Here is a 12,166-nt window from a genome sequence, read left to right on the forward strand (position 1 = left end):
GCACCATGTCCTGTTAGGATGTAGGATGTGCTCATGGATGGGTAGAACCAATTACAATGTGGCTTATTCATGGCAAAGGTGACATCCAGGATAAAAAGTCTGGTGACCTCTCCAGTGGGACTTTCATCCCATCTAACCTGCCAAAGGAGTTTATTCCATAGGTTTATTTTTTCCTGTTTGATATTTGTAGCAGGATTGCAGTCTATTCCAAGGAGTGAAGTTGGTAGGCCTTTTTTGTGTTTGTAGATGAAACCTCTATAAGCTATATATAGGTCCAGGGGAAGGGCCCCAGATAGAACCTGCAGTGCATTCGTTGATGTTGTTCTTGTTACTCGGTGTGTCGCAAGCAGCATAGTTCTTTGCATGAAAAGGAGTTTGGCCTGGATTTTACTGTTCGTAACCCTATGGAATCAGACCCCAGCAGCATAGGAGGCAATTGGCAAGAACACAGCTTTATAGCAGAGAGATAAAGTTCTTTTGGTGAGTCCCCAGTCCGAATGGGAGATCCTGATGACGGCTGCAGTGAAGGCTTTGGTTTTTTTGCTAAACTGTTCACATGTGGTTGAAAACTGAGCCTGTCGTCCAATATTATGCCAAGGTGTTTAGTTTGTGCAACATATGGAATTTGCTTCCTGTGAATAAGCACTTTAGGGTGTCTGCAGTAATCCAACGTGTTTTTGAAGATCATTAGCTTACCAAGGGATAAAAGGGATAAAATAAGATTAGTAGAAAAAAAAAAAAAAAAATATATATATATATATATATAAAAAAAATGGAAAGAAGGGAATATAAATTAAAATATATACGCAAAACGTATTGCTGTTTGCCCACACTCTAGGTGACTTCGTCTGCGGCCAGCCACCCAGACTGAAGGCAAAAAACAACAAGGAGTTCTCTGTTTTTGTAATGATCAGTATCTGCTAAGTTACATGAAATAATAATAGTAATAAATTTCGAGATTAAGTAATTTGAATCGAAACCAATAAAAGGTAGTAAAAAATTTAGAATCAAAAGAAAGATAATATAAAGTACTTATGCAAGCACACATATCTACTGTATCCAAGACATAATGTAGTAACAACAATAGTTGTCATGAACGAAATGCAAATCCCTCTAGTGAGTTAATATGCATGTGGTGACCCCTATGTGATGGACATGGTAAATAGCCAATTATTTAAAATTAAGTTAACGCAAAGAGAAACATGCAGATAGTAATATGAAGATGATAGTAATTCAGCTCAGAGTCCTACTAGAGGAATGGGTTTGAAATCCTGGGCATATTCGAGCTACAATTTATATCTTGCATCATCTTTAAGCTGTCCTACACTTTGTTTTTATTTCCCCGAAATTATTAGGGTAATCCGAGGATGTAGGAGAAACTACATCTTATTTGTACTACTATATTTTCGCCTTCATGGAGTTCAGGTACTATTATTCCTACTGTATTAGTTTTTATTCATCTTACTATCCGCATGTTTTCTCTTTGCATTAACTTAATTTTAAATAATTGGCTATTTACCATGTCCATCACATAGGGGTCACCACATGCATATTAACTCGCTAGAAGGATTTACATTTCGTTCATGACGACTATTGTTACTGCATCACGTCTTGGATATGGTATTATATGCCTTATGCTTTATATTTATTCTTATTTTAATTATTAAATTACAGCAGGCCCTCGCTATAATGCAGTTCGCCCTACGCTGATTTGCTATAACGCTGTTCTTAAATCTCACTCTAACACTGTCACAACTCAGTGTCAATACAAGAAAAATTAATGTCTCTGGGCATCACAGATGATCCACGCTGCCACTGTGGCACTGACGAGTCTTGGCACCATATAATGTATGACTGTCCTGACTATGAAGACTTGGGATCTATTCTGATCACAAAGGTTATTAATTTGCCAAAGGACCAAGAATATATAGATTCATACCCATGACAATTATACCTACTTCACCATTTTTGCACAGGATGTCTTCAATAGACAAAAAACATTAAGGAGCCTAAACCACCAAGACCAATAACTTGAGACAGATTCTGGGCACCCCTCTCCCATAGCATCAACCACCAACCTCTTCAAAGTTCATTTGAACTGAAATCCACTTCCTTCATCCAAGTTCCATCAGGCTGATATCTGCAACTGAATCTGCAGGCAAGATCTACCAGTACCTGATCCCACTCAAGAGACTCCAAACCCAGACACTGGAGACACCAGCAGCTTTTCTGCCACAAGCCACATTGGCAATCAAACCGAGCACTCTAGCCTGGTTTTCTTTTACTCTCCTCCCTGGCTGTGGGGGAGGAGATTGGTTCCTGTCTCCTCCCCCTGCCACCCCCTTCTTCCTGAATTTCTGGGGTTGCCTTCTCTATCGTCCCCATACCTCTGTCTTTAACCCCTACTCTGTCTAACTCGCAGTGTACACCGCACACAACTTATCAATTAATAACATCCAAATTTAAACCATGCTTACATAAACCTCTCTTGGCCTTTTATATTCTAGCATTAACCCCCTTTTTTATTTATTTATTTTATTTTATTTTATTTTTTTCTTTTTTTCACGTAGGCCCTTGCCACTGAAATCTTTAGCAACTAGGTGACAGGGCCTGCCAGAGTACAAAAAATCTACTGGGTACCTGACCTGCCTCCCCAGGACCAAGTGTGGTATAATGATGGATCCCAACAGGGACCCCAACCACTAAATGGTCAGAAGAACAACGGTACACAACACTACACATCCGTCCACTCCCCATACACTTTTTAAATCTCTGGCCTTCACAGAGTTATGTGCTACACAAACAGAGTACACAATGTGGAGATGGGGGAAACCCCTGGTGCCGTCAGACAACTAACACACTTTGCACTTGTCACAACTCACTATAACGCTCTTTTACCAGTGTACAGATTGAATTTTTGGCATTTTTAATGAAAGCGTTTCATCTGATGTAGTCGATAGCTTGAAAATGAATAGCAAAATTTCCCATGCTAATTTAATTCCACTATGGCGACTTGTTACTTAGTTCTGAGATCAACATTTTAAAAAATGATCAAGTATATTGCTTGTAATATTTGCATTATATGCATTTATCTGAAGTCTAGTCATCACTCGGTACAGTGTTAGACATCATCCATAACGGACAGTTTACTCGAATATTGTATCATAATTAATGCAATGCAGTTATATTTTCGAAGATTAATAATGGCGGATAAGAATTAAAAAGGAACAAGGTCTGGATGTTGTACGAAGCCTACTAAGGTAAGAAAAATACTGAATTTGAAAATTAAATTACACATTTTGAAGCGAATCAGTTCCATTCAATGACAAGTGGATGTATGCAATAATTTAAGACTGGCAGGTTAAAACTGTAAGAACAATTATAAAAAATAAAGAATTAATTTTAGCAGCAGGAAAGACAGCTGTTGCAACTAGGCTGGATATTATAATTGAAACGGAGAGACTTCTAAATAATTTTATCGAAGATAACATCCAACGCACAATTCCGTTAAGTTAAATATTGTTAAAGAAAAAGCGATTAGCCTATATGATGATGATCTGAAGAAAGCTGATCTTTAAAAAAAAAAAAAAAAATGTTGAACCATTTAAAGCTAGTAAGGGCTGGTAATTTAGATTTAAAATTCAGGGAGAAGCTGCAAGTGCAAATCAAGAAGGAGCTGAAACTTTCAAAGAAGAACCTCTAAAAATTATTGCAGAGTGGTGTTAAACTTCTCAACAAGTTTTTAACGTAGATGAAACAGGACTTTTTTGGAAACGAATACCTAAAAGAAGTTTCATATCGAAAGAAGAAAAAAACATGCCAGGCTTCAAAACGGCGAAGGATCGGTTGCCTTTACTGTTGGGTGGTAACGCTGCGGGGATTTTAAAGTAAAACTCCTTTTAGTTTACTACGAAGACGGCCAAAGTACAACTCAAAATTGACCAAAGTTACGAAAACTCGACAGCCCAGGGCCATCGGATTAATAAATTCATGATTTTAATTGACATTTGAAGTTTAATTTTGATACGTGATGTAGTTACTTCCCACATAATTATATACCTATGTAATGGAGAATATTTTATATGTATAAACTTTTAATATTAAATATTTTAACTGACATTTGTGCATCTTTTCACTACCATTTATTATTGATTAGGAAATATCCTGTGGCGTAGACTGCCACTCACAAATACATATGTTACATTATGGGAATACGGCACGCTCTGGGCCGATTCACTTAGCGCTCTGTTTTTCGGGAACAAATTATCAGCATTAAGCGGGGATCAACCGTACGTTCTCTGTCTGGTCAATGATGTTCAATACGTGCTTGCATAAATACTTTATATTATCTTTCTTTTGATTCTAAATTTTTAACTACTTTTTATTGGTTTTGATTCAAATTACTTAATCTCTCTAAATTTATTACTATTATTATTTCATATAACTTAGCAGATATTGATCATTATGGAAACAGAGAACGTTTTGTCATTTTTTGCCTTTAGTCTGGGTGGTTGGCCCCAGACGAAGTCACCTAGATTGTGGGTAAATAGCGATGTTTTGTGTATATATTTTAATTTATATTCTCTTCTTTCCCTTTTTTTGTATGTATATATATATATATATATATATATATATATATTTTTTTTTTTTTTTTTTCTACTAACCTTACTTTATCCCTTGCGTTTTCTATAAATATATCTTGGTATTGTCTTCAATATTAATTGCTATATACAACATATTTTATACACATTATGGTCGTAATGCATCATTGCTGTTGCAAGTGCATTTGTCCATAAGTATTAGTTACAGTTTGTTACAATTAATAACTTTCTTTCCATATTATTCATTATATATTAAAAAAAAAAAAAAAAAATATATATATATATATATATATATATATATATATATATATATTATGTGAGGTAAAAGTTAGGCAAAAGTAATAAAAATAAATAAATATGGCTATGTAGCTATCATTAGAGGCAGCAAATGCACATCCTCCACATGATGCCTAATTATATCTGATAATTAAAATAAATATGATATTTAAAATAAAAACATCAGCCAGTAGTACGGCAATAATGCAGAGCGAAACGAAACGTAAAATAATATAAAATAAACAAACAGGGAAGGGAAAGTAGCGGTAGTAGGACAAAAGGTAGTCGATAATTCCCTGTATAATTTAGTCAATTAAGTCATTAAACCCAATTAATAAAACATGATGTAAATTTAAAATAATGCCAATAATACATGATTTAGCGGAACCCCCTCGAAAGGTACCATTTCCAAAAGACGTGAAATATCACCAAAAAAAGGGTTAAAGAAACTACCAAAAAACTAAAATATCAAAATAATAGACTGACCATCATGCCCCATATCGACAGAGGACCACGAGGCCAATAATGGTCATGGAATCGCTGCATTTCAATCGTCATACAAATCATCGCAAAGGCGGAAATATCGAAGAACCAAACCACTCCTCCATTCTCCGATAGATCAACCAATGCAGAGGATTTGCATGGCGGTGGTCCTTATGCAGCGAAAAATAATCTATAGAACAGACAACACTCTAGATCAGAGCCACACCACTGACATAATGCAAGCTTAACCAGCTTATATAATAGAAAGGAAAGAAATAGATGGCGGCACAGGCGCTGCTTATTTAGCATATCAACCCACTACTACCATTAATTTATATTATGTGAGGTAAAAGTTAGGCAAAAGTAATAAAAATAAATAAATATGGCTATGTAGCTATCATTAGAGGCAGCAAATGCACATCCTCCACATGATGCCTAATTATATCTGATAATTAAAATAAATATGATATTTAAAATAAAAACATCATCCAGTAGTACGGCATTATTTTAATTATTATTTTAATTATTATTTTAATTATCAGATATATATATATATATATAGATATAAGGCTATCCATACCAGGGCTAGATTTATATATAACTAGCGGGTTGGTTAGGGTCACTACAAACCTGATGCTCACAAGTAGTACCATAATTTTAAAAGTAATAATGTATAAATTAGTTAAATACATATATAACCCATTCACGTATAATGTCTAATTGTCACTGTACAATAGCATTAACATAGGAGCTAATACCCTCATTTACACTATTTAATATTTAAAGCCAATTGTCATTAGACATAATTCCAATATTATTGCCACCGATGGTACCCTGGATTGCTCATCAGCTACAGGGACTACAGTATAAATTAAAAATTTAAAAATACATCATACTGCGGAAGTATTAGACATCAGTACAGACCATAGCCTATATTTCTTATAATTAAGTTAACACTATGAATACTACAAATTTTGTTGCTTTTATATATATCTGTGTTATATATTTATATATAAGGCTATCCATACCAGAGGGGTTGGTTGGGGTCACTACAAAACTGATGCTCCCAAGTAGTACCATAATTTAAAAAGTAATAATGTATAAATTAGTTAAGTACATATATAACCTATGCACATTTAATGTTTAATTGTCACAGTACTGTAGCATTAACTGCATAGCACACGCTTCCTGATTAGACCGGGGTTCGAGCCCGCCACCACCAAATACGGAGGATATGGAAAGGTCAGGGAATGACCACCGCATATTCACGGAGCAATATGGCCTTGGTTGCTAATGCTCCTAAAAACCAAATAACAAACAACAACAAACAACTATAGCATTAACATAGGAGCTAATACCCTCATTTACGCTATTTAATATTTAAAACTAATCATCATTAGACATAATTCCAATATATATATATATATATATATATATATGCATGACTATTGAGGAAGCCTTCATCTTGCAGTGGATTGACAGTGGCTGTAGATTTATTTATTTATTATTTATATGTGATGCAGCCCACAATGGGCTAGCTGATATTCTGCTAGTTTGCTGCTCAATTTAACATAGTTTTAATTTTAGAGTATTTGGACCTAGACTAACTGGCAAACAGAAACAGATAGCCCTAGCTGATTATTGATAGGATGTATTCAATGGTGCTAGCCCTCGTCAATGTACCATTGAATGTATCTTTTTATCGGTAATTTGCTTCATCATCATTTTATTATTATTATATTATTTTATTGTATTTTATTATATATCATGTGTTTAATTATAGAGTATAATAATGAAGTCCAATTTAGGTTACTTAAATACCTGTCCTTATGGCTCTATAGGTATACTTTTACTCTGAATACCTATAGTCTTATTAAATTTCATTTGGCATTCGATTCCCATAGAATACAGTTCAATAAATACTGTAATATAAGTTTTACAGACTGATGTAATGTTTAATCAATAATTTGATGGCATTAATCTGATCTGAGACTCTTTTTCTAATTTTCCAATTTTTATACGTTTTTATCACTTATTTCATATATATATATATATATATATATATATATATATATACATACATACATACATACATACATACATACATACACACACTGGTGTTTAAAGAAAGTGCATCACACCTTAAAATTGTAATTGTCATCCGAATAATGTAAGTATATGGCAATATTTCTTACAGATTGCATCAGATAAGATTGACACGCATAAGTGATGACATAATATTGCATCAGCTGTTACTTTGAACTACATAAGCACGCTCTGCAAGAGATGAAGTCATTCCTTGCTTGTGTCAGGATGCTGAGTTATGTGCAGTTGATGCTACGAAGAAAGAGTGCTATTGTTGCTTTATGTGAGGAAGGATGTTCTTCCTGTCATATTGCATATAGAGTGTCTTGTAATCAGTCAGCAGTGAGTAGATTTCTTTCCAAACTCAAGAATACTGGTTCTGCTGATAAGAAAAAAGGAACCGGATGCAACCGCGTCTCTACAACAAAACAGGACAGAGTTTTGAAGTGCTTATGCCTTAAAAACTGTAAAACTTCTTCGTCTGAGCTGAAAAGAGAATGGGAAGAACCTACAGGAGTGGTAGCAAATACAGTAACAGTCAGAAGACGCCTCTTCAAGACTTGTAACCCATCGTCCTAAGAAGAAACCTCTCCTCACACAAAAAATGAAAAAGGCCTGATTAATTTGATGTAAGGAGCATGTCAAATGGACCTCTGAGCAGTGGAAATCAGTTATTTTCTCAGATGAGATGAAATTCAACCTGCGTGGCTCTGATGGGAGACAAACGATTTGCCGTAGACGTGGTGAAGAATACCATCCAGACTGTATGGTGTCTATAGTGAAATTCCCTACCAGCCAAATGATGTGGGGGTGCATTTTGTATCACCTGCAGTTTATAAAAGGTTCCATAAATGCCAATGGATACCTGGCTGTATTGGAAGGCAAATTGCTGCTAACCATTAGAGACCATTTCAACCTGCCAAGTAACTGCATCTTTCAGGAGGACTCTGCTCCTTGTCATCGGGCGAAAAGTGTAAGTAGGCACTTCTGTAATTACTTTAGCTTCATTTCTGCTTTAGAGGTTCGACAGTAATGTGTTTGTTTCAGTAGTGTGACAGTAATGTGTTCGACAGTAATTTGTTTCAGGTGAAAAAATGGTTGGAAGAATGGTCCATTACAACTCTTAGCTGGCCAGGAAACAGCCCGGACCTGAATCCTATAGAGAACTGTTGGCATCGTGTGGAATCTGCAGTTGCTAGAAAGAAACCAAAGACCCTTGGTGAACTTCAGGAAGCCATAATTCGTGTTTGGAACCACGAACTATCAGTTGATTATCTTCAGAAATTGATCTTGTCAATGCCTCGATGGTGTGCTGTTGTCATCAGGGCCAAAGGTGGTTCAACTAAATATTAGTTTGCACCTGGTGAACTTTTCATTTTGTTTTCCATTTAAAATGATAAACTGAAGCAAATTGAGGGCTTCTGATAACATTTCAGCCATAATTGTTGTGTTTACCAAAACTATTGTATAAAGGTTGCAAATGCTCATTTTGGAATATTTTGAGAGCACCTGTCAAATATTACTTAGCTTTGCCTTAACTATTAATAAATATCTTTTGTTTATATTTCTATTTGTGATGCTTGTCATTAATGTAACATACCATCGCGGAAAAGGGTTACAAATGTGAAATTCCTAGGTGATGCACTTTCTTTGAACACCAGTGTATATATAGGTTCCCTATAACAACAAAACAACAGTATAAATGTAAGCAATTTCAATACGTTCATAAATCTTATTTTGTTTAGAATAATAGTGACTGCCTCAATACAGGCACTTACATAGTTTGATGGCATTAGTTATTTTGTAATGTTGTTAATGATAAATAAATAAAATAAAGAAACCTATATATATATGTACATCTCCATAGAGTGGTCAGGAGTAGGAGTGCAGTAGACACACCTTTTGGGCTGATCAGAGTTCAAGCCCCTAATTGCTAAATACAGCTGATATGTCTACCCGCACTGGACCAGCGGGGCAGATTATGGTCCATTCCCTCAACGTGAATGCTGAGGAAGCCTCCATCTTGCAGTGGATTAACAGTGGCTGCAGATTTAGTTATGTGATGTATAGTGCAGCGCACAAATATTTTTCCCACCTGAATTGGCCTCTGCCAAAAAGGGATACTCACCACTGTTTTAATGTGTCATAGACCAATTTGAATATTTGAGTTAAAATACATTTTTATTATATTCCAATGATGAAATATATACATTTTAATTTATAATTTTTCTTATGATTAGCTCATTTAGAATAAAGCTTTTCTAAATCTTAATAAAAAATTAGATTAAGGTGGAGCAACAAAATTTTTTTACATAAGTTTCTTTATCTTCATTAAATTAATTTAGGTTACCATCAGATTCATCAGCAACACAGCAAACCTGATGAAAAAGAAAGTGAAATAGAAAATAAAAAGGGGAGTGGTCATCATTTTGCTCTCCCAGAATTATTACATAATCTTAATTTACTCGTGGATATGACTGAAAATGAAATTATAAGAAATGATCGTGAACTCCAACATGAAAAGGACTGTGTTGTTAATTTAAAACACGAAGAGGAGAGGCTTGCTGATGTGCTGAAACAAGAAAAGGAAGAAATTGAAGTGCTTCAGAAGTTATTAAGCATTATTGATAAGTAAGAATTTGTTCTGTACTTTTTACCTTTTGAAATTTAATTAAGAATTTAAATATTTTAATTATAGTTTTTATAGACTTAAAAAGTGGTTCTTGAATGATTATTAATACATGTAGATTCAAACTATTCACAATTAAAAATATTCTCATAGAGAAAGTTTTTTTCCACATGTGCAATGGGTATAATCACTTATCTTAAAATATTCCATTTCTCTCACTTTAAGAAGACAACTGTCTTCATTCCATTCCATGTCAAGTGGCCTAGGGGTTCCTGCTCGGCCATCTTCAGTTTTGTTGAAACTTGGTGTGGATGTTTAAACAGGTTTCGAATGAAGCTGTGCCAAATTTCAGTTCCAAATATAGTATGCTTGAGGCACCAGCACCTTTTTTGTGGAGGTCACTTGTGTTATGCAGAATAAATCAAAAAAAAATGTTCAAAGTTTTAAGTGTTACTGTTGCACAACGGTGATAGGTAGTGCTCTGAAACTTGATATACCTAGTTAACCTTTGGCAGAGAATGCAAAACTTTTGGTATTCAGGCTCAAAAACCAAATTTTTTACAATGTGGTAAAAATTTAAGTCTAAATTTAAGAAAGCAAATTTAAATTTTAAGGTTTAAATTTAAGCAAGTCTTTTGAAAGTCATAACTTTGAAATAAAAACCTTTGGTGCCTTCTTCTTTGGACATTCTACTTACCAACTGCATGAATTCAGCCTAACTAAATATCAGCTCTTATACTTGTTTTCTGGCTGAGATATTTTCCATCAAAGATTGACTCAAACTTTGAAAGTCAAATTTGACCTATCATAAGGGGCAAATATGTTAATGTGGGACACCTTCAATTCTCTCGTTTTTGCCACCAATGGAAAGTGCAGAGTTTCAGCTACAAGGATCATGGTTTATCTGTTTTGTGCCTTTGCACTTAAGGCCTTAAAATTAAGCCTAAACATCAAATAGTTTTATGTGCCATATTGTTATTAGTAGTAGTAGTAGTGACATGTGATGCAAGAAAGCAACTGTATGAGCTTATGCAGCATCAGCCAAAAAAAAAAAAAAAAAAATTCACACCATTCCCTCCAAATGCCTGTCCAGTTCCTCCTTAAATTTATTCAACTTATCAACTTCCACAACGACAGATGGAAGTTTGTTCCAGCAATTAACCACCTGCTGGCTAAAGGCAAATTTCCACACATCTATTCTACATCTGTCTTTTCTTAATTTGAATTTATGCCCCCTTAGGTTCGTAATCTGAACAAGTGGAAGGATCCCATCAGAATTCAGCGTGCTCAACCCATTCAAGGCCTTATACACCTCAATCAGATCACCGCGCAGGTGCCTAGTCTCCAGCCACTGCAATTTTCAGAACTTAAGCCTCTCTTGGTAAGAGGATCCCTTCATTCCCCTCACCAATCTTGTTGCCCTTCTCTGTACACGCTCAAGTAAATCTACATCCTTCCTAAAATGAGGCCTCCAGACCTGTACACAGTACTCACGGCGTGGCATGGCCTGACCATTGCCTTATACAGAGGGACAATCACCTCCTTCTCCCTGCTAGCAAAATTCCTATATATCATTGACAAAACCCCATGACCTGCCCTGGCAGCCTGTCTGCATTGCTCAGAAAACTTCATATCTGACTGCACAATTACTCCCAGGTCTTTTTCATTTTCTACCACCTTAAGTGTAGTACCACACAGTTGGTACGTTTCTCTGGTGTTACTTCTACCCATATGCAGTACTTTGCATTTGTCAAGGTTAAACTTCAGTTGCCACTTCTTAACCCATCTGCCCAAATTATCTAGATCCTGTTGCAGTAGCACACTGCCATTACTGTCATTAACAACCCTGCCAACCTTTGTATCATCTGCAAACTTCGACATTAAGCCTGATATACCTTCATCAATATCATTGATAAATATACAAAACAACAGTGGACCCAACACCGAACCCTGTGGGACTCAACTAATAACATTAGTCCACGAAGAGCAGCACCCATTGATTACCACCCTCTGTCTTCTCCCAGTTAACCATCCTTTTATCCATTGTAGCAACTTACCCTTAATACCATTCTGCTCCAATTTGTACAATAGT

General features: G+C 35.4%; 1 protein-coding gene across 1 annotated transcript in view; it reads left to right on the top strand.

The window, feature by feature from the left end:
* sip1 (septin interacting protein 1) overlaps window positions 1-12,166 on the top strand; it is a 125,846-nt gene that overhangs the window by 47,735 nt on the left and 65,945 nt on the right. Inside the window, exon 8 of the mRNA XM_090380029.1 lies at window positions 9,791-10,076. Within this exon, the coding sequence (XP_090236155.1) occupies window positions 9,791-10,076 (286 nt within the window). The remainder of the gene's footprint in view (window positions 1-9,790; window positions 10,077-12,166) is intronic.

Source organism: Mastigoproctus giganteus, chromosome 8 (genome assembly GCF_048544385.1).
Source record: "Mastigoproctus giganteus isolate SK-2022 chromosome 8, ASM4854438v1, whole genome shotgun sequence".
Classification (NCBI taxonomy): domain Eukaryota; kingdom Metazoa; phylum Arthropoda; class Arachnida; order Uropygi; family Thelyphonidae; genus Mastigoproctus; species Mastigoproctus giganteus.